The sequence below is a fragment of the Sipha flava genome, unplaced genomic scaffold (genome assembly GCF_003268045.1).
Source record: "Sipha flava isolate LNK unplaced genomic scaffold, YSA_version1 65_pilon_pilon, whole genome shotgun sequence".
NCBI classification, from domain to species: domain Eukaryota; kingdom Metazoa; phylum Arthropoda; class Insecta; order Hemiptera; family Aphididae; genus Sipha; species Sipha flava.
The window spans coordinates 220,718-246,240 of record NW_020273605.1 but is presented as its reverse complement, the minus strand read 5'-3'; the positions used below and the strand labels follow the sequence as shown (position 1 = coordinate 246,240).

The 25,523-nt window shown below is 25.6% G+C and overlaps 2 protein-coding genes across 3 annotated transcripts; one reads left to right on the top strand and one right to left on the bottom strand.

The window, feature by feature from the left end:
• Positions 1–330: 330 nt before the first annotated feature.
• Positions 331–2,555, bottom strand: LOC112691651. The gene is made up of 2 exons (XM_025565995.1): positions 2,187–2,555; positions 331–2,092 (listed from the first exon to the last, which is right to left on the bottom strand). Exons 1-2 carry the CDS (start codon positions 2,251–2,253, stop codon positions 1,356–1,358), a joined length of 804 nt encoding a protein of 267 aa, XP_025421780.1. The 5' UTR covers positions 2,254–2,555; the 3' UTR covers positions 331–1,355.
• Positions 2,556–5,401: 2,846 nt separating this feature from the next.
• LOC112691648 (dihydropyrimidinase) lies at positions 5,402–25,079 on the top strand. Of its 2 annotated transcripts, XM_025565988.1 has the most exons (14): positions 5,402–5,771; positions 12,591–12,646; positions 13,389–13,483; positions 15,322–15,395; positions 21,286–21,396; positions 21,462–21,589; positions 21,772–21,951; positions 22,013–22,126; positions 22,400–22,650; positions 22,735–22,960; positions 23,835–23,945; positions 24,002–24,145; positions 24,663–24,864; positions 24,987–25,079. In XM_025565988.1, the coding sequence occupies exons 2-14, from the start codon at positions 12,599–12,601 to the stop codon at positions 25,064–25,066; spliced, it is 1,764 nt and encodes a 587-aa protein (XP_025421773.1). In that variant the 5' UTR covers positions 5,402–5,771; positions 12,591–12,598; the 3' UTR covers positions 25,067–25,079. The 2 variants fall into 2 exon arrangements, with proteins under 2 accessions (XP_025421773.1, XP_025421774.1); XM_025565989.1 differs by lacking the exons at positions 5,402–5,771; positions 12,591–12,646; positions 13,389–13,483; positions 15,322–15,395 and adding an exon at positions 18,449–18,536.
• The last annotated feature ends 444 nt before the right edge of the window (positions 25,080–25,523 follow it).

Here is a 25,523-nt window from a genome sequence, read left to right as displayed (position 1 = left end):
CAATGTGTCTCACGGTATTAAGATGATAATTAAAAATCAAGGGGCCCTTTAACAAGCGCGAGACCCTGGTCAAATGTCCCATTTGTCCTCCCTTAGCGTCGGCAATGGCTGAGAGTCTTTCCTGTGTCATCGCATTTCGTAAGTAATTTTTAATTATTTTAAGCTTCGAAAAGCTTCTTTTTGCTGAAGCTGTACTGACAGGAATAGTGAGCACAATTCTGACTGTTATATAAATATTTGGATATATTTATTTTAAATTATTTTTTATTATATATTTGATGAGTTATTTTGCAAATATTATTTATATTATAGTTAACATAAAGAGTAATTTCTTTATTTTCAAAAGTATTTTTTGGCGGAGAAGTTTCAAGATTAGACTTAGTTTCAACTTCTTTTGTCAATTCTTCATTGTATTTTGAAATTTTATTGGATAAAGTTCCTTCATTTAAATCCATTTTGGCATTAGATTCATCTAAGTCTGTAGTTGTTGATGTACTGGTTTTGTTTAGAAATGCATTTGCATATTTTTTTTGGTTAACTTTATCGTATGCTTGGTAAGAACAAAATACATTTCATAACGTTTATGATGAAATACTCAAAGTTTTTTGTGCATATTTTTGCATATTTGGACATTATTTGGTTTAAGGGACATATTTTTTATTATAAGAGCATATTTTAAGCTTTTAGTGCATATTTTGATGGTTTATCGAAAATCAAGCGCTTTGGTGAATATTTTTCATGAATCAAGGTTAAAAATTTGTTATAAACTTATAAAAACGATAGAGATAAATATTATTTTGAAATAATAATAATGGTCAGTATTTATCAGGGTTGATAATATACGCGTATAAAACGTTTAATACGTTACACGTATAATACCCCACGTATAAAACGTATAAAAAGAAAATAATAAAAAATATTGCTACAGACAGAATATATCAATATAATATATTTTTATATTCATATTCTTAAGTAAAATTTTCAGTTGCCAAGTTAATAGTATGGACTATTTGTATACATAAAAAATAAGTCTTTTCCTATTAAATTTTATACTCATAAAGTTTACTAATTTTTATCATATTTGCCGCATTATCACTAATTACTGTGTAAATATAAGTGCTGTGTTTTTCTAAAGCTAAAGATATACTTTTGTACACTATATTAGAAATTCCTATTGCAGTTTCTTTAATACCGGTTAAATCAAAAGACTCTAAGAAAAGTGCTTCGCCATTAGAACTATGCAGTAAACAAGCAACATTTTTTTATATTAGCTGCCTCATTTTTCCAACTATTTATTAGAAGAGCTGAATTTGAATGAAACTTTATAGCTGCACAAAAACTATCGTGTACTTTATTTAAACGCGAGTTGATAGGGTAGTTCGTGATGGTGGATTATATGCGAGTCTTAATGATTGGCAAAAATCTTTAAAATGTACCGATTCGACTACAGAAAATGGAATATTGCATCCAAAAAACAATTTTCCCAATTTAAAATTAACTAAATCAATTTCAGCATTTGTTATTTTATCATGGTAACGTTGAATAGTATCCTGCTGTTTATTTTTATTTTTTAGTGTAACGAATGTATCAGAATTTTTTGAGGTAAAACTTTCAGGAGTAAGTATGATAGTATCATTAGAATTAGACATTTCTAATTGTTTTTCACGTGAAAAACTTGCGAGTTGAACATCATTGTCAGCTTCTAATGGAATCGATAAGCATACAGTGGATGTATTTAAACTTAAATTAGGCATAGTAGTAGATGAATTTGCATTATTAAATGGATCATCTGGTTCTGAATCCGATTCAAATATATTTATATGTTTACGTTTACCTTGAGTTTGAGTTTCAGATGTTGAACTTGACGCTACTGGTAAGATAGGAAAAGATGCTCTACCCATTATTTTTAATACTGGCGGTTCTTCATTACGGATAATTTTAGTAGCAGTAGAATGAGTAGATTTTTTAATTCCTGTTGTAACTATTTTGAATAATTTTGAAGTATTGCAAGTATTACGGTGCATCAATAAACGTGATTTACTCGTATTGGACAATATTTTTGAACAAAGTAAATATTTTGCTAATTGTTTACCTATGAATTAATAATATATATATATATATATATTAGATTTTGTATTATTTTATTTTTTAAGTAATTATTATATACACTAATTAACGTTTTTTACCTTTTGCTTCTTCTTTGTGCCATATATAATTAACATCCCATCCACTATGTGTTGGACGAACAGTCATATTTGTTTATTTGAATTTTTAAATTACTTACAAAATAATAAAATTATATTGAATTATATTCAAAATTGTGTTTGTGTATAACACAATAACGTGCGAACGCGACGATAACAAGACACAGACTAATGAAATGTAATAATAAAATATAAATAATATACTATACCAGAAGGCAGAAACCTATTTTCAATCGAATGACAACAAAAAAAAAAATATTGAAAATGTTATAAATATCACAAGTTCTAAGTACAATGGATTTACTATAAATATGTCTGCGATAAGATACTGATAATTATTAATATATAATAGCACCACAATTGTCTATTTATAATGTATGTTTCCTTATTTTATAGTTAGTTTAATAAGTTTAATTTGAACTTTAAATATTATAAATTAATTTTTATACAGTATAAAACGTATATAATTTTGTGTTCTATACTATATGTTTTATACGTTTTATACGTACTTATAATACGTGTTTTATACTATACCGTATTAAACGTTTCAACCCTGGTATTTATTATGTCTATTTTTGTATTTTTACAAATTGAATATATAATGATAAATTAAAAACGATAGTATCAACTATCTATAGTTAATGGATAGATTAAATTAGTTCTAAAAGATTTACTGCGTGTGTGTTAGTTTCGTGTATTTAATAATTTAGTGCAATTCTAATTTAGGTAAGGTGAATATTTGAGAATAATTCAACAATTATTTTAAAATACCTTTTTTGTTTTATTAGGTGCAGAATAATAATTAAGAAGATTAGGATCCAACATTCAAAAAAAGATTCCAAATCAATTTAATAAAATAAATCTAGTTAAAACTTATAGTGAATAATAATAAAATTAATTTTTTTAAGAGCATAATTAACCGCATATTTTTAGTTTTTTTGATTCATAAGAGCATATTTTTAAATTCATATTTGATGATTTTTTTAATGCATGAAAGTCCTTGCTCTAGTAATGACTAATGACGAAAGATAACATTCGGCAACAATAGTATACTCAATACATGTATTGACTATAGAGGAATTCCAAGAAACGACCATTAGACATTAATAGTTTAATACTGACAATACTGTTTCTGTCAAATTGTCCTATGATTTTTAGAAATAATAAATCATGTTTCCAATTTTAACTGACGCTCATATAATGTATTTTTAATATACAATAGTAACAAAAAATAACTACATTGGTACAAAATTGTATTCTAATATGATGAATTATTGACGAGTACCTATATATGTAATTATTATGTTTATGATTTTTTTATGAATAATTTCATAGATACATTAATTTTTGTATAGATACTTCTCCCATATTTCTTTATGGTTAATTATAAAGCCCTTAAGAATGCGAGGCCCTTTGAGGTGCGAGGCCGTGGATAATGGCCCACATCAACCACGCCTAGCGCCGCCACTGCAGTGACGTTATTTGGGGTGGGTCATGAATTTGCTACAGTCCAGAAAAGTGATGCCCAACCTTTCTTCTTTGGCAGGGCACTTTGGTAAGCAATTATCTTCTAGCGAGCCACCAAACATAAAATCACGAATAATGTCGATATAGGTTACAATATAATTTTGTTATACATAGTAGGTGTAAAATATACACAGAATATAACGATATATCGTTGACATCGCTATCAGTGACCAGTGTATATTTTGTAATAGGCATTTATAAATATCTTTTCATCTACATCACTTCGAGGAAGGCCTGGGTAAAAAGTTTTCAAATTATTACACTATTGGTTGAAATAATGCGTATTTCTTTTTAAATAAAAATCGTTTGATATTTTGATAAAGTTACGTCAAAAATCATATTGGGGGTCGAATAATAGTGAGAAAAAAAGATGTGCGCCAGCTGGTCCCCCCCCCCCGTCCTAGACTAAGGTCGAAAGACTGGCAAATTTGTGCATTTTTGCGTGACTTCTAAATAGCGATTATCGTGTGGATCGAATACGTTTAATCGACATATCGTATTTAGAATAACCACTGGTCTAGAACGGTCAACCCCTCGGCCGCTTATGAATCGTATCGCGCGTCCGTTTTTACGGTCTTATTTTTTTATATACAGTGATATACTGCGACGGGCAGCAAAGAAGCGTATCGCGCACGGATCATCATATCGTTGGCCGGATGTGAAACGGTGGTGTAATTTCACGGGGCTAATCGAAAACCGTTCGATGTAGGTCAGTTGTAGGCACTTGGGGCCGGTAACACAGCGATATAGGTTACCATAGGTACTCAGTTTGTAGGTTACAAGACAGCAAAAAAACTAACAAATCACAACGACTGTACGCCAGTGTCGTTACAACGCGTACATTTATGAACCAGGCGACTCGAATCCGTGCAACAGCCTCGTTTTCCAGCGCCATCTATTTCGTGGAGGTCCCGTTGTTTTTCCTTCAATCAATGATTGTAACAAGTGTACGCACGCACGCACATCGGCACGGACGGGCGGGTGCGTACGCGCTCGCGCGCACACTTGCGCCACCCTTTAAGCCGCGGTCACACGACGATGGATTGGAGCAATAGTGACTATCGTGACAACGCCCGATAGTTGACTGTCGTGAAAGAGAAGTATCCACGCCCTACACAAGACGATAGTGTGATAATCTTATCACGGCGTAACAGTTCATTGTGCATGTGTAATGTTCCGATGTGTTTTTCCAGTTTCACTTGGAGTTTTCAAGTATTTATTGGAAATCTTATTATATTAGACTGCCCAGCACGTAGCGGATGAAATTAATTTAACTACCAAAGGCACATTTAGCATCGATATTTTGGCACTTGTTGACCACGATTACAATTTCACGTGTGATGATATGGTAAACTACAGCAGATAATAACGTACTTTTGACGTGAAACAACGGTCACCGGAACGCTCGATCGAAGCCGATGGGTATCCGCCGATCATGATAGTGTTGCACGATGACGTTTACACGACGACAGAACGGAAGAACTATCGCGATTGTATTAACAACTATCGCTTGATGGTTCCGTCACAATATAATAGTTCCTATATAACGTTTACACGATGACGATCTCACGATAGTTACTGTCGCTCTAAACTGTCGTCGTGTAAACGCGGCTTAAATGCAAACGCGCACGCTCGTACAACCCGGGTAACACGCGCACACATACACCACTCCGTTCGCATACGAACTCACTCGCACAACCGCAAACCGATATCTATCGTTGCTTGATAACGGTGGCGGCGGCGGCGGCGGCGTATCGAGTACATTACACCGTCCGACGTATACGGACCGTATTTCCGTAGTAGTAATTGGTTCCGTACACCTGCAGTACGTGTGTCGCCGCTGTCCCGTGTTCAGCCCGCTATCGCACAACAAGCATTTATTATTAACATTTTATTATTCTATAACCGATTTTCTTTGTTATCATCGCCGATATTCACGATCAATACCCAACGAGAGTTATTACTACTAATAATTTTTACCGACATAAATAAATTCTATTTACACGTCTACCCGATTTAGAACGTAATTTTACGTATCTGGTAAGTTTTACTCAAATTATTTTTAATTTACATCGTATAAATTGGTTTTAAACGATTACGACGATTTTCTTGTGCCTTAACACATTAAACATTTCTCAAGACTGATTCCGGAAATTATGAAAACCTTTATCTAATTTGATTTTGTATGTAATTAATTAATTCGTCAATAGCTTATTAGTCGGTAGAGTAATACCCAAACAACATTTTCACCCAATGTAATTCCGCCTCGGAAAGTTTTCACTACATTACCATTTATTTCTAAAGCAATGCGATTCAATTTGATGCTGTACAAAGGCGTGTCTACTTGGACGGAAGGGTAGTTTTCTTCATACACCTTCTAGGCGGGATCAGTCTAATATGTACAGTAAATTTTTATGTCGTCTTGTCCTCTTGAGAGGACACATTATATCTCAAGATCAGGCTGTAAGATCAATGTAGGACCAACTTTAACATTTTTTAAAATTTAAGTTTAATTTAAAATAGTTAAAAAAATTTTTTTTTTAAAAATAAAAATGTATGACGGAAAGGGTTAATACAGAACACCAAAAAGTGTTACAATAAATATTTATTATTTTATACCTATTGCTTTGTTATTTATTAAATTTTACTAACTTTTTATTATAAATAGATTTATATTTTAAAAATTACATTAATTTGTGTGATTAAGCTTACCATTCATCTATTGCTCTTTATTTATTTTGTTTTGCTTTAATTACTAAAGTTTAGTATATTATACATTTAACTTTTTCCACACTTAAAAAGTTCACTATTTTATTTTACTAATAATTTAATTTTTTCACTCGATTCAATTTTAATTTTTCATTTAAAGTTAAACATTTATTGATTTTTGACGTACAAACAATTAAAAATAATATGTAAATATAAAAACTGGATGCAGTTCACGGCGTTATTATAAGTACAAAACACTACTACAATACTAATGTAAAAATAAATGTAGTGCAACTAAATAATCTTAATTGATATATCTAGATTATATTTACTAACTGATAATTTTAAAATAGGTATTTTCATGATAAACAAGTAGATACAAGACGAAAATAATGTTTCCATTTTCACGTTAGACAAGTTTCATCTTTCCCTGGACATGATGTATTTAAAAATGTATTAGTCACCGGGACCAATTAATCAATTTTCATAAAAGATAGCTTTCCATATTAGACAGGTTTTATTGTATTTATCTTTGTTTACTAAAGCTCAATTATGATTGGGAAATTAGTTTTATGTGTTTTTTTTCAAATATAACTTATAATATATAAAATACATATATTAAAATAAAAAATATCGTCATACGGTTTGCTTATCACGCTAAATCCTTAAACATCAAAAATTATTATTTTTTCTGCTTTTCTTGTGTGTATATAATCTAAACACGCTTAACTTAACCTATCGACTGTTGATTTTTTTTTATGTGGATCAGCTATGAATAAAAATAACAAATTTTTAATGTGTACGTATATAATTTTAGGTATTTTTAACATATTGATTATTTTATGAATAAAGAATAAAATATTTTATTTTAACTAGTTTTAGTTATGAATAAAAAATCAAAAAAAATCTGAGTAGTTAGTTTAGTTTGTAAATAAATTTTGATTAATCAAAAATAAAATTAAATTAAATTCCATGTCGATAGTGAGAACTAAACTAGTTAGAATAGCCCCTCATTTATAACAATATAATTTAAGAATTTGTCGATAGTAGATGATATAAATAAATATATAAATCGGTTAAATCGGTGTTTTGTATTTATAACAATAAATACGAAATACCTACTAATTTCGATTTTCAATAAAGTTAGAATTTCAAGTCATCTACGAATAATTTGAGATCAACGAGATTAGGTATGAGAAATAATGAATAACGAATAATTGAATAATAAATAACCAATTAATGAATACAAAAATCCAGAATAACCCGTACAATAATGAATAACGAATAATCGTAAAAATTTAAATGTTGTATAACAATAAACTAGAATAATCAAATGAAAAATAAATAAATAATTTTTTATTCGACCAATGCTCAACTCTACTCACCATAACATGAATGTATGAAATACCATGCTTTGGTAAAGGGGCGTGGTAGACATTTTTTTGGGGAGGGGTTCAATATTTTTATTACCACGTATTTTGTATGTATTTATTTCATAAGATAATAATTTTGGTAATAATTAATTTTATTGTACTAGATAGATCGAAAATATATTAATAACCCTGACATATGTTTATGATATTAAACATAAGTTGTATAAAAATATTGGTGCAGCTCTCATTTGCGGACTACCGTCATGTTGCTGCTCACGTATGCACAAGTCTACCTTGTATATACTTATATTGTAATACGTTATGTTCATAATTATAATATATGTTTATTAGCTCAAATTTGAAAATTATAATGTATTAATAATAATATATCTACATAAAATACATGAAAAACCACAATATTAAAAAATAATAAAAAATTTACGATATACAGATTCACACTTATGACATGATAATGTTTCTTCGGCAGTGTTTAATAAACCTTACTTCCTCAAAGAAGCAGTGGCATTCTCTTCACTCTGCGACAGTCGAATAAAAATCCTTTAATTGCATAATGCACACGATATACAAAACGGACACAAATATAAACGCAGTACAACAAAATCGACAACCAATACGTAACTAACAAACTTATTAAATTCGTTATAATGTCGCATTGTTATTGTAGGTAGGTTTAGGTATATCAACAATTTTATCTTTTAATATACCTTTAATATATATCTTTTAATGTGTATCTAATATATATATATACCTAATATATATTTTAATACAAGACATGTATATATCAGAACATTTTATCTGACCAATTTTATCTTTTAGTGGATGTACGTGTTTATTAAATAATTATTTTTTCTGCTACGATAACGGTTTACATTTATGATGGTAGACCGTATGCATTTGTAGTCCGCATATGAGAGTAGCACCAATATATTAAGCAATACTTTTTTTTCTTACCATATTTCGTTAAGATATTGGCCCCTGCTTGGTAATTTGGTATAATTATTAACCAATACTTATTCAGATTAAATTTTACATTTATTTGTAGTAAGTATATATATATATATAATACTGGATAAAAATGTTTCTCTAAAGTACTACCTCACAATTTATTTCTGTCAAATACATATACTGGTGTACATAGTATCGTATTTTAAAAACATTTCTTGGGAGAGGGGGAAATTTTAAATTGTTCTAAAAAATAAATAATTTTATAATATTATAATACAAATATTGGTATACAAACATTACAACCACATGATATAAATTTATGATATACAATTATATTAATGTTCTCTTTCTTTGTACCTACATTCGTATTTCATTTATGACTTTTGAAATTTTTTTCTTTTGGATAGGGGGGTTAATCTCCTCCAAAAATACATCTCTGGGTGAACAGGTTTCGAAAGCTAGAGTAAATCTTTTACAGATATTACACTTTATACACAAGTAACATGATACAAAAGTATGAAATAATTGGACTTGGTTTTATTATTATTAAATTTTCATTAAGTATCTATTTCATAACTTTTATGTACGTATATAAATTAAAAATTAAAAAAATTACCCAACATTAAAAAAAAGTATTGTTTAAATTACTGGAAAAAATAAGTAAATCTGATTGAAATTTACTTGAATTGCTTTTACGTGTAATTATTATTACTATGATAAAAACGATTACTATTTTCGTGAATTATTTTTAATTTTTAATCTCATCAAATTGTCAGTTAAAAACTTTGAAAATATCAATTTATTTGTTTTGAACATACAGGCATTGCTAGTATGTTGTATAGGTACAATTATAAAAATTTAAAAAATAATTCATATGTATTTAAACTTAAGTTTTTTATCAATAAATAAATAATTTTTTTTTTGAAATTACATGTTTTATATAATTTAGTGTTAAATTAAAAATTTAATTTAATCTCTGATACCAATTTAGAATTTTCAAAGCCTTACCTAACGTGTTAAAAAAATGCTTGGTTCCTCCTATTTAAAAACCTTGATTACGCTATTGAAATAAGGCTTAACATTTTGAAATAAATTAGTTTTGATTTTTATCTATGGTCGTTTAAGTTTGCAAGTTCTCAGGTTACCTCTTTTTATGAATACTTTTTTTTTTATATTATTATCAAGATTTAAATAAATAACTTTATTTATTGAAATTATATTCTTATCATTATTCAATGATTTATTTTTATTAGTTAATTTTATATTAAAGTCACTTTAAATAGTGACTTTGCTTCAATATTGCAATTTGTAAGCCTACCAACATTTTTAAATTAAATATGACCTACTTTAATTCTATTATAAATAATACAAACAGTGCTGTCCTGGTATTTTATATTATGAAAAATGTGTGAGACACTTGAGTTATCTTTAATAGCTAACAACTAAAATATGGGTTAGTTGTATTAAAACTATTTTTATTTTTGTACAATAGTTACTTAATTGTACCTTTAAGCTAACACGTGTAATACTACAATAGTAATTTAAAATATTAGTTACTTTTGACAGTTTAGCCATTAAATAATATCAAGTTAGCATCCTTGGAAAATGGCTAAAAGAAAATAGCCTTGGGAGTACAATAAAAAAAAATTAAAAAAAAACCATTTTATTAGTTTATTGATTGCTATTAAAATATTTCCTTGTTAATAACAGAAGTGTTGGTGTTTCAAACCCAAAATATAAACAAGATTAAAATCATGATCCATGTATAGTAATACAATATAATTATTTTTGCTTGTCTTAATATTTATTAAATAAATAAATAAATTTTATGCCTTCAGAAATTAATATTGCTACAATGAAAAAAAGTTAGGTTTAGGTTTTTGAGTTCCTATATAAATGTGTGTGTATAGTTAAGTAAATTAAATTCTTTATATTTTTGCAGTAAATTCTTAATAATTAATAAGATCAAACTTAAATACATTTTTCTAAATGTGACTATTATTATTTTATTTTATTGTTATAGATTAGCAAATTAGAATTTTTGTTTTTCAAATTCTGATCTCAAATTTCTATTTATTATAAATTGAAATGTTTATAATTTTCATAAATACCTCCTTCTGATGTAAAAATGTAAAAATTTAAAATCTCAAATATTTGAAGTACAAAAATTATTATGTACTTACCTATTTATATTTATTTTGTTTATCTTAACTGTAAGTTTGAAGAACTTAATAATATTACCTATATTATTTCTATTTACTTATATGACAGATAGTTAATTTAAAGATTCAAATTAACTTAGTGGAATTTAAATAATAAATTATATATATTATGAAAAGCAATTACATTTATTACTTTAAATAATATTATGTTCAATTATGTTCTTTGAATCCTATAGGTTATAAATATTTGTTACATATTTTTTAATAAATTGATTTTATTTTTACGTTAATTTTACAATTAAAAATATCTACTTTTTTAATTAAATCGTTCAAATTATTATATATTAATATTTCAGATATTACTTCGTCTATGTAATATTACAATAGATAATTTATATTAAGCTATAGGTATTGTTTAACAATTACATCATATATTGAATTTATAATTTATAAATAAATAATATCAAGAATTAAATTTATTATTGGTTTAAAATGTTAAAAAAGTAATAATTTGTATACCTATACATCTATAAAAGTATGTGTATATATTGTTAAAAGTATTTAAATGTTGTGTTTTTTTTTTTAACTAAGTTTAACATTACATTGTAAATTCATTTTTTTTTTTTATTACAAACAATTCTTAGTCTTTTTTTAAAGTTATAGATCAACGGTTCCCAAACTATTTTAGTTTACACATCCCCTAAATAAAAGAAATATAATTGTGAGTCCCATGAAGAAATAACACAACATTTTTTTTATTGTTTTAATAAAAACAAATTACTGTCAATCTAAAAATAAATATATAATAGTATAATATACAATATAAATATTTGCCTTGCGCCTCCCTCAATAAGTGCTTGTGTCTCCCTAGGAAGGTGCGCCTTACAGTTTGGGAATCACTATTATAGACATTGATTAATTGTTGTATTTTCATTAATTCATATTTCATATAGTAAACTTTATAGTAAAAATAGCATTAAAAATATGCATGTTCTTTTATGATCTATACATGTGTTACTAAAAAATTCTCTTTATCTAATCTTATCTTTTTTTTTTATAATTTTACCTTTATTTCTACAATAATTATTTTATTTCATCTCATATTCTAAAATGCTTATATATTAAATTTATAAAAATACTATTACATAATTTAATTTAATTAATAATGGCAAAATATTTTCAATATTTCCTTATTAATTTATTAATTATTGTATTAATAAATAAACATTGTGAATATATATTAACAATTATAATAGTATAAATATATAGTTTATACTTAGAAATAAATAAATAAATAAACTATTTATTTATGAGTATTAACTATTTACTAAGTAATTTTTATTTTATTTTTTATTATTTTATTGGTTATTAAAGATTTTTGTACAATTTTGTTACATTTTTTTTATATATTTAATTAAAATATCATACTTTTTTTGGTGTAAAACCTTGATTAAATACTTGTTGAAATATTTTTATTTTTTTTTCATTTAGTTGGAATTTATATTTTTTCATTTTTCTATGCCAATTAAAAATATATATATATATATATTTATAGTATATTTATTGAAATATTTACAATGTGTAAAATTATTGTTATAATTGAAAATTTAATATTGAATTACATAATTTTACAAATTTATTTGTTTTAGATTAAAATATGGCCAACCAGACGAATCCTGTGAAGAAAGTTCCTATTCATTTACAGGTATACAATTTCATATTATTATTGATTTTGGCTTTTTAATTAAAATATTTTTTGTCTGTTAACAATGTAAATAAAGTACTTAATATATATACATGTTATATAGTATAAGCAGAGTTACTGTTAAAAAATAAATGTGTTATTAATGTTTGAAAGTTAATTTTTTAATAACCCTATTTCTACATAGTAGTTTAATCTGTGGACCGTGTCGTATTATGCAAATAAATTAACACTATATTGTGTAGCGTGTGAAATAATATAAATACATCATGGCGGTTACTAGTATAATACCCTATCCGGTCTTCAAAACATTCTTAATAAATTATTTCGAATGGATTATGTTTTTATTAAACTTATAAGCTGTCTGATTTTTCGAAAATTTCAAATTTTTAATCATACTATTAGTATAAAGCGTACTGAAAAATTGTAAATTCGTTTAATTGAAGGTAAACTTTTAATTGTTCCTGATACATACTCGCCATAATTTTATAATTTCTATGTACCACTCTGCTATTTTTATTATAAATTAAATTACTCTGCAATAGGAACTCACCCAAAGTAAAATATGTATTTAAACCTGAATAATAAATATTTTTGTTTTAATCATAAGTTGTAATTATTATATTCTACAATAAATATAGTTTAATCATAAATAAAAATAACTCAATTAAATAAATGGATAAAATTATTGTAATTTTCAAACGATGTTGTTATTTTTGCAAATAATGTTACATATATTTTTTAGAGCTCTCAAAATCGTATTTTGATAAAAAATGGAAAAATTATTAATGCAGACAAAATGTTCGATAGTGATGTTTATATTGAAGATGGCATCATTAGGTATGTATTTTTAAAAAGTAATGTAAATAAATTGTTTAATATAAAAGTATAATATTACATATTTATAAGTACCTATGTAATATTTTGTATTACGGTTCATTAAAAACATAAAATAAGGAATAAAATAAATTGAATGCTTTTTTAAAATAAAAAAAAAAATTAAAGTTTACTTGTGATTTGAATTGTATTGGATAATTATATGTTGACGCACATTTTATTTAAATTACTTCCGGTCAGTGGCGGATTGTGCTGTGGTGCATAGGGCACATGAACACTCAGACAAATTATATAAAAAACTATTAGATTCCTATAGTAAATTATAATCGTTTATTATGCAAATAGTCTGTAATTAACAAATATATTTGTTAAAAAAAGTTTTTGCAGCTTTTCGTATTGAGAAGTTTGTATTAGAGATTAAATAATTAACGGAGCACACGTTTGTCGTGCTACGGGCGTTCATATAAAAATTAGCTACATGTGAGCATAGGCGTGCACACGGGTATGGCTCTTAGGGCTATAGCCACATCTGAGACTTTTTTAGGTAGGTACTAGGTACTTAGGTAAAAAGGGCTAATAACTCTTTTTTTTTGGAAAATCAAAAGTTTTTTTTATCAATTTTATTAAATTACAAAAAAATAATAATTGCCAAGACTGGCGTTCATTGATAATCAGATTGCACATCAGTTTTTCTAATGAATTTTATTCCTACTTACTTATATTTTATATATCTATTTTATTTTTTTAAGGGGGGTGGGTGATCAAAAAAAAAATAAAATAAAAGCACATTGGAAATAGGAATCTGCATACGCCTATGATGCATAAACATGTCGGTTAGTAGTAATACATAGTCGTTTGGGGTACATTTGATGTGTGCACCGAACTAATTTTTATCAATCCGTGTATCGTTTCGATCATAGAAACAAGATTTTTTGTTTATGTCTCATACATAAAAAGTTATTTTTTCCAATTTATTTTAATTTTACCGTGACGAAGAGCTTAGGGAAAATTATGTGTTGATAAGTGCGTTATATATTCCCATAGGTACCTATCTATAGTAAAATTTATATTTTTTTATCCACCTAAATAGGTATCTTACAAATTATTTGTGCATCTTATAAGCCTCCATTACCCCATGACCTTATTACCTCACGGGCCACCACTGCTTCCGATTTTCGATTAGTTGATTTGTATACAGCGAAAATAATCTCTCTACATCTGACATCCGTGGAAGCATATTTAGAATATAAAAAATAATATAAATTAAAAATAATCTCAAAAAATAGTTGTATATGTGTTCCTCTTATAATATAGCCATTTATGAACGGTTTATCAAAAATTCATGTAATATTACGAGTTATTTAAATTAATAGTAAATACTGATTTCACTGCTACCATATTCGTTTCGTTATTATCTCGCGTATTCTTGTTTGCAATCTGTTGCATTGCACATTAACCATTAAATATTATAAAGTTGATTTTACTTAAGATTTTTATAAAAAATAACGATGGATTCAAAATATTGTGATAATAAGAAAAAATATGTAATAATACCGATCTTAGAATAAATATTAGATATTTTTAAATCAATGGTAATAAGTAACTTTCTAACTGTAAAAAATATGGAAATTAAATTGTAAAAAATAAAAACTAGATAACCTGCAACACATTTTTTATCAAATTAGAATTTAAATACATATTTTTCTTATAAATATGCAAACGTATAGAGTTTCTAGTTTGAAAATGAAATACGTTTTTAATATATTACCTATGAATTAAATTTTGATTTACAATGCCGTCTTGTAATTTTACGATTGATATTTATATATTTGTTTCAATAGAATGATTGGTTGTAATCTTATTATACCAGGAGGTACAAGAATTATTGATGCAACATCAATGTTGGTTATGCCAGGTAATGTTATATACTACAATATTTATAATATTTTGCTGTAAATTGCATTTTTATATTATAACCTTATTGTATCACTTACGTATTTGTCTTTGGTGGTAAAGTTATAAGTTTCAATTCTATAAACATAAACTAAAAATTTATTTACTTATATTGGTAAATAATATAATTTATATATATTTATGTACAAATTGTGTGTAATAATGAGTAATGATAGTTAATAAATCATTTAGTAATTAAATTTCTGGTTCAAATGTGATTTTATACCATTATATTATTTTTCATTGTAATTAAATTTATCAAAAGAAGGTTATTATTGACAATTTAACAATTATTCTGACCTCTTAGTAAACAATATAGGTAAGATACGGTAAAAATATATTGTTAATGGTAAGAATTACAAATTCTAATTTATAACCGAGTTTATTCAGATTTACCCAGGAAAATTGTAACACTGTTTTATCATTTTACAAATAACAATTTGAATATCATTATTTTCCTAAATTTAATTTTTAAAATTATAAACACAATAATAATATGATGTAATTTTTAAATTTATGTTCACTAAGTCAGTACAAAAGCTTGGAAGATTTTCAAACTCATGTTTTTGGATGATCTTTGACCAATCACGTTAAATATCATATATTAACCATGAAAATAATTACTAGTTTAAAAATCAGCTAATACCTATTTAATTTTAAATTGTTGCAAAAGTTCTAATTCAGTCACATTATTCATAAGGAAATAGTTATACATATTCATAATTTATTTAAATAATGAATAAATAATTTAATAATTTAATAAACTCTCAAATTATTCGAAATGGCTTTAGAAGTAGTATTAATTAAAAAATATTGTTAAATTGTTATCTTTTAACTTTAAAAAATATTTGCACTAATTTCACTTTAATAGTGATATCAACCTAACATTTGACATAAGTTAAATATAATTGTCAATCCTAATAACCTCTAAAAAAATTTCACTACGGAATAAAATTATCCATTTAGTATAGCATTTCTCAACCGGTGTTAGGCGCAGTGGCGTATCCAGAATTTTTTTTTGGAGGGGGTTATAAAAAATGGAACATTAAATTTTTTTTGAATTTTGTGTGTTTTTATTATAATCAATAAACAATATACATACACTAAACATTTTCGGGGGGGGGGGTTATAACCCCCTAACCTCCCCTGGATACGCCACTGGTTACGCGTACCCTGGTGGTACGCGAAAAGATACGAGAAGATACTCGGGAATAAAAGAATAATAACAGAACATTTAATAAATTATGTATTTGAATTAATAAATTATTTAAAAAATGTTTGACAACGAGCACTGTATTTGTGGAAAAGGCTTTTTCGTCATACACTTTCATTAAAAACAAGAATCGTTATAGACTTATTGTGAGTTTAGACTTACGAGTTTACTTATCATCCATGGAACCAGATTTCAAAATTTAAATTTTACCAAACAGGTCTAAGGATTACTTTAAAATTAATTGTGAAATTAAAATAATTTTTTTATATATATTATATGGTACATACGGATTAAAATAAATAATTGCTTATAATTATTTATTTTCCATTAAAACTAATTTTATAATCTTATAGTTCTATGTGATAATATAAATATTGACAATTGTGGGTGCGTAAATCAATGACGAGTGGTCAAGGGGTACGAGAATGAAAAGAGGACGAGAAACGTTGATTTAGTAGATTAAAAAATAATTTTAAAATTTTAAGTCACGTCGGTAATTTTATTTTTTTAAAAATATTAATTTTTTACTTATTATTGATTTTAATGTACTTCAATATCCTAAATTTTACGGCAGTTGAAATGTTCTAATATTTATCTAAATAAAGCTTTTTTCTTATTTTACAATTGTTGATTATACATATACTAATATGCAGTGGCGTAGCCAGGATTTTTAAATGGGGGGGGGGCTAACCACTTTTTTAGGATAAGTAAGGTAAAAGAGGATATGAGAATTCACCCTTAACCCCCCACCATCTACCACCAAGTTTCTTAACGTAATTCAAGCATTTTAGTATAGTTTTAAAATATTTATTATTATATAATTTATAATAATAATAATAATTTTGGTTTCAGTGTTCAGTCACTTGCTCCACTCTGACAGCTGCATTCTCTTAGGCGAATTTCTGGCAAATTCAGTTATTATTTCACTTTCATCGAATTGCTCTTTTTTATTTATATTAGCCATAGCTAACCCATTCAGTCTGTTTTCCGACATGGTGCTTCTTAAAAAAAATTTTGAGCGATTAAATGCTGAAAACGTTCTTTCCAGAGTGAAAGAGGTAACTGGTAACGTGGCGAATAATTGTAAAAGTATTTTAATGTTAGGTCGAAGATTGGTGCGATGAGAGAGTGAATCAAGAGCAGAATTCGGTTTTGGAATAGTATTTTGACTCCATTGTTGCCCCCATATGAACAGGTCAGCTCTGATTGTAGATGAGGTATCATCATGGAGATCTTGGACATATATTTTAGCAGGTTTTATAATATTTTTATCGTCATACATATTTAAATTGGCCGGAATAAGTCCTTCAAGTGGCATAATATCAATAAGCCTTTGATTAAAACGAGCATTGATTCTATTAAATAGTCAAGATACATTATACATATAAACACGGCCCATGGGGAGGCTTTAGCCCCCTTAGCCCCCCCCTGGCTACGCCACTGCTAATATGCATATAAAATATTCAATTTACAAAATATATATCATATATATATATAGATGCTTGGTGCTATTAAAATAACATAATATTAAGTATACATTTTAATTTTTTTATTAATTATTCTATGGCATTTTGGTAATTTTTAATATAAAATAAAAAATATTTGTAATACTAATAATATTATCCAATACATAATTCAATAACTGGTGGGACATGCTTTGCACGTTTAAAAGAAATATTTATAAGAAATTAATTCTGCTTTTAGCTTCAAATTAAATGTTTTACTTTACCAATGACAAAGAATTATCTTATTACAGCAATGTTTATACTGTGTAAATTATTTTGACGTCATCACCATCTATTGGAGCGCCAAGCACAACTTCTCTACTGGGTAATATACAATATCGAGACGTACATAATTTGTTTGACATGAAATCCAGACCGAGTTGAGGTATAAAAGAAGTTCGAAATGAATATGAATAAATTTAAAGGCCAATATGATAATAAAACGTCATTTATTATTTGACTTAAATTAAATGTTTCATAATTTTTTTAAAAATATTAAGCAATCAATATTTATGTGTTTTATTTAGTAACTAATCGTAAACATTTAAAATTATTATAGGATATTTTTTATTTAGTTAATATAATACTTAAATTGATTTACTATAAGTTTAAATATATTTATTGTAGATCAATATGCTTTAAATACGAGTAAGTAGAATAGAATTTTGTTTGAAAAACATCTATTGGTAGTATGAATTGAAAATGTCGCTTTGAAATTAAAATTGATTTATTCGAGCGAATAATGTTTTTTTCATACATTTTAAATTGAGTAGAATGATAGAAAAAAGCTATAAACATTTTTTCCCTAAACATTTTTATCAATATTATTATTATTATAAAAACTTCCGTTTTTCTGATAAATTTTCTTGGATTTATCTTAATTTATTAATATATTTGTATAATATTTATACTTAATTTTTTAACAATACACTTATCTACAATATTTGCTTGTACATAGATTTTGTACAAATTAGATTTTAGTTTTTTTTAATTCACTATTTTTAAAGCAACCGATTACAAAACATTTTAGCTATTCGAAATAAATAACATTTATATTTATTGTTGTTATACTTTTTTCGATATTACTATATCTATGTAATCGTACCGAATCAATGAATAGTGTTTAAATAATGAAGATATAAATATACATGTATGCATAGTTAAACTTTGATTAAACGGTATATAGAACTTATCAGGTTTGGTATTATATAATTATTTTCAATAATTTTTAATTGCCTAAATAAAGTATTTCATTCTGATTAGAACAGGTTTTTTATCTTTCGATTGGTATTAATCATCTAGATCAGGGGCTCATAACCTTTTATAAATCACGGACCCCGGATGAAAGATTTTTAGAAATTACGGACCCCCTTTCTAATTTATTTTTCGAATACATTTTTTTTTACAAAACATCTTACGTTATTAATACCAAAAGTATAATAATTATTTTTATTTCACTTAATTTTTCAGTTAACTTAAATTTAATTATTTTAGTTTTAATTTCTTTTTTTAATATTCTTAAAATGTAATTTTTATTAGCTTAATGTGACGGTTGAGACATAAGTTTTATAACATCGTATAGTGATAAAATCATATTATGATAATAAATAAATATTATAAAATAAAAAATAAATGAAAAAAATTAATAATATTAATCCAACAATATTATAATAATGCACTCATGTCATGTATTGATGTATGTTATGTGTTAGGGCTACCGCGGACCCCCGACATAAGTATCGCGGACCCCTAGAGGGCCGTGGACCATAGGTTAAGAACCGCTGATTTAGATCATTGGTCTTCATCCGCTGGGTCACGATCCAATTTTGGTAAAATTTAAGATTGGGTCGCGTTATGTCTTAGTTTAAAATTAAAAAAAATCTTATACATTATAATTATATAATATTATGTTGTATTATGTATGCCATATAACATCAAATAAAATAATTTTCGTGTAAACCCGAAATCGTTCAAATGCTATAAGTCCGAATCCTAATTATTTTATATAATATATATTTTTTTTCATATATTTTTATTATATAATAGATAAATCTTATCTTTTTACGATGTTCCAAGACTTGTGCTTCAAATATAATAGTAACCATTGCATTAAGCCAATACAAATTAAATTTTAAGAATATTAAAAAAAAAAATTAAAATTAACTGAAAAATTAAGTGTAATAAAAATATTTATAATTATGTGCGTTTTGTTATGTCTACTAATGTAATTTATTATATAAAATAATTATTAGAATTTTGGTTTTAATAACATGAGATGTTTAGTAAAAAAAAAAAAAAATGTAGTCGAAAAAAAATTAGTAAGGGAGTCCGCAATTTCTAAAAAAATTTTCATTAGGGGTGGTCCGTAATTTACAAAAGTTTAGGAACCGCTGGTTTAGACGATAAAATATATTAACTAATGACACTTGTATTACTCTGTTAGGATTGTTTATAATCGTATGAACAAATTTTTTGTTCAAATGTTTATTACAATTTATTGAATATTCCTCACGAGTTATATATTATATAAGACCTTTTTTGTTGAAAAAACCTAAGACATATTATATTATACTCGTATATTATATATATATTATATATTTCACGGTTAGAGCTTAAGGCTAAATATATAATTTCTAGTCTTACCACGATATGTACACTAGTCTATGACAAAGGCGGATGTAAGAACCTTCTACCGGGATGATACTCCGATAAAAACATATTTTAGGTACATTTTTGTTAAATAAATTAAAATTTAGTAGGTATAACAGGACTTTTATAAACATATTTAGTCGTACATAATTAATGTTTCAACGTTAAAGCAGTTATAATGTAGATCCAGAACAATTTTTTCATGATAGATGGGTGGTTTAAATTTATCAGTCCCGGTAAGATGTATATGTTCAAACCGTCTCTGGTTTATAATAATTCATTAAAAATAATGTTCATATTTTAAAATCTAATTGATAAGTATTAAAGACAATATTATACACTAAATATAATATTATCCAAAAATAAACATCATATAACATGCATTTTTAATATTTTGAATAGGTTGAAATTATATTGTTTTTAATTTTTAAAATATTATTTAAAACCAAAAAAAAAAAAAAAAAATAATTAATACCAAATTACAGGCGGTATAGATCCTCACACACACTTGGAATTAGAATTTATGGGAGCAGTGTCTGTGGATGATTTTTATCAAGGAACTAAAGCTGCAATAGCTGGTGGAACAACTATGATAAGTACTGTATATTATATTAATATAAAGTTAAGTCAATTAAAACAACGATGTATTTTTTTTTTTCAGTTGATTTTGTATTACCAAGTAAGGGTGAGTCATTATTAGATGCATATCATAAATGGCGAACACGAGCAACAAATAAAGTATGCTGTGATTATGGCTTACATGTTGGCATTCCTTCATGGTCAGATGAGGTGAGTTGATTTTTTTTTTATATTTTAAATTTTTATTTAAAAAATTTCAAATTTAAATGTTATTTATACCTTTTTCACAAAAATATATTTATAAATTAGACATTCAAGGATAAACCATCCACAATTGTTCATTTTTTATTATTTAGATTTTATGTAGATAATTATTTTGTTATGTTATCTAGGTAAGAAGAGAAATGGAAGATCTTTGTAAATCACATGGTATTAACTCATTCAAGATGTTCATGGCATATAAAGGAGTTTTTATGTTGAATGACTCTGATCTTTATAATACTTTTGAAGCATGTAAAGAGCTTGGTGCAATTCCAATGGTACATGCAGAAAATGGGGACATAATATTTGAAGTAAGCAATGTAATACCGTTCTAAAACTAGTAATTTATATTTTCAATTGATTTTGTTTTAGAACACAAAACGATTATTAAAGTCTGGTATTAATGGGCCTGATGGTCATGGATTATCTCGCCCTGAAGAAGTCGAAGCAGAAGCTGTTAATAGAGCTTGTACACTGTCTAATCAGGTTAAATACATAATTTAATCTTAAAACGTCTATAAAATTAATATAATTAATTGTTTATTTAATTATTTTGTTTTACTTTTTGTAAAAAATAGTATTAATCGGTATTCAATAATATTTAGACTCAAAATATAATTCAACATATTTAAAGATTTATTTTATTAACAAATTAATATTTGTTCAGATTTGATCAAATTAAATACATTATATTATTTTATTAGCTAGTTTTGCAATATTAAATATAATTTATTTCATTAATAAAAATTGTATTTATAGGTTGGATCACCCTTATATATTGTACATATAATGAGTAAGCAAGCAGCTGAAGTTTTAGCAAAATATCGTACTAAACAAATCAAACAAAATGGCAGTGCTAAAATTTTTGGTGAAACATTAGCAGCTTCTGTTGGAACTCATTGGGATGATAAGAAATTAACAAGTTGGACCGATGCTGCAGCTCATGTTCTCAGTCCGCCATTAAGGTCGGATCCGAACACTCCATCATTTTTATTGAATATGTTAGCTAGGTAATTTTATTATGGTTATTTATCTAATCCATCAAACAAATTGCTTATAATGTCTATATTATTGAGTTTTAATATTTATTTCAGTGACAATTTACAAACCACTGGCAGTGATAATGCAACATTTAACTCTAATCAAAAATGTATGGGTAAAGATGATTTTAGTAAAATACCTAATGGTGTAAATGGAATTGAAGATCGTATGTCAGTTATTTGGGAAAAAGGGGTGGAAGCAGGAATTATAGATCCTTGTCGATTTGTTGCGATAACCAGCACAAATGCTGCAAAAATTTTTAATATTTATCCAAAAAAAGTAAGATAAATATGTAATTATTTATTTATTCAATTGACAAAATAATTTTTAGAAAAAATTAAAAGATTGTAAAAAAAAAATATTTGAAATTTTAATAATTTTTTTTTTTTTTAAATAAAATAAAAGCTATTAAAAACCGAGTAAAGATATCAATACTTAACTATACACTATAATACACTATATATACACTAATATTAAGTATAAACTTAAATTTTATTATTTGGTAAGTAGAATTTGAAATTTAAAATTTATTTTTAAATTTATCAAAAAGTAAACATTACTTTATCAATATAATTATATTACTACATAATAATTGAAATATTAATATACATTTATATAAATAATATACTTTAAATAATAAATGACTATATTAGTTTAATAATTAGAAGTTTTTATTTGAGTATAATTATTTTATAATATTTAGACTTAACGATATTTGCTTATGATACTACTGCTGTATATCTTTACTATCTATTATTATTATAATAATAAATAATATATTTATAAATCTATAAAATTATATTATTTGATACAACGTTTTATTGAAATTCTCTAACAATTTTAATGGTAACATTACTCTTCTTATATTATACTATAATTACATTTAAGTTCAAATAATATCAGAAAAAATATATAACTTTTGATAGTTTAGTCATGCATCAAAATATACAAATTATTAAATTTATAAACTTCTTTATATGTAAATATTCTGATTTATTTATCTAATTTTTAAATAAACTCGTATGCCTTAATGCATGAAATAAATGTGAATGGTTAGTTTAATCATACTTTTTTAATCTGGGATAATAAATACATACAGTACATATGATTTATGTAATCATATGATTATAAATATTATTTTAATAATTTTAAGGGTTGTATCGATGTTGGTTCTGATGCTGACATTGTTATATGGAATCCAAAAGGCAAGCATACTATTTCTGCTAAGACTCATCACCAAGCAGTTGATTATAATATTTTTGAGGTAAATATATTATATATGTACAAATGTAATTTTATAATTTGTTATTAAAATTCTAGGGAATGGAATGTCATGGTGTTCCTGAATATGTACTAGTTGGTGGTCGCGTTTGTCTTGATGAAGGAAACTTGAAAGTTGTTCAAGGTTATGGAAAGTTTATTCCCATGCCTACACATTCAGAATTTGTATATAATAATGAAAAGGTAAATACTATGAATAAAATTGATGTTATTCTGGGTTTTTAATTAGTGAGAACTAGGTAGGTATATGTGTTGTCTTTTTATATTATTTAGTGAAAAATATTTATACTTTACTTCTATAATAATAATGGATCAGTTTTAATAAAAGCACATTGATTTATAACTCATTTTGATGAATTTAAAAATAAAATAAATAATCTAGATCAGAATGGTAAAAATATTTAAGTATAGTTTTAAGAATATACTTTGATCATAAAACAATACAATTGACAGAATGTATTATTAACATGTATTATTAACATTTGATTAATTTTATTTCGTTTTTATTTTGTATAAATACCATTTTACAAATATTTTATATTATGATACTGAAACTTAATAATTACCTACGTACAGTTTGAAATAAAACTAAGTATTTAATTAATTACATACCATTAAATTTAATACAGTTACATTCATACAAATAATTAAGTTTTAATTTAAAATTTATGTTTTATAAATATTTATTTTGTTTACAAAGGTATCTGAAGTTCAAGAAGAGTATGAAAATAATGACCACGACAATGAAATTGATATAAAGACCTCGAAATTACAAATTTCTCCGCCATCAAGTATTATAAGTGATGTATCTACTTGTACAAAATCTTCTATGATACATACGGGTAAAGGAATGCGTATGGAAGGCCAACGTGATCTACAAAGCTCTTCATTTTCAATTAGTTGTAAGTAAATAATTATCATGATTCATATAAAAAGAATAACTAATTTAATTAGTTGATAAATATTGTAGGCATATATTTTATACAAATTAATGTATTTGTATTCAACTATGTATTAATTTCAGCTGAATTTAATGATCCTGTTAAGAAGTCGAGTATCCGTGTAAAAAATCCTCCAGGTGGACAGTCTATGGGTTTTTGGTAAAAATGTGTATATAACAATATTGTTTGATTATATTCTGCTCCTAGTCTAAAACTTAGAAAATTGTTTTTAAAGCTAAGTTTTACAACAAAATTAATTTAATATTCTATGTTTATTAAATTCTAGTTTTTAATAATACTGCATTAATAATATTATTTGTGGGTTATATTTTCTCTTTTACTTAAAAAGATATTCATTTTTATTTTGATAGTTTATCTAGTTTAACAATGAAAAATTATTCAGCTATCTCTTAGCAGCAAAAAAACTTAATATGTAATTAATTACAATGATCTACATAAAGATTCATTAAAATTTATTATATGAATTTGAATTAAAAAATAATGATATACTGTGTTTCGCTTGTTATTAATATAATGCATTTTATATAAATTATTGAGATTCATTGGTAATTATACTTTATTGAGTTAGGAGAAACAGCAGTTTTAATTTTGTTATGTAT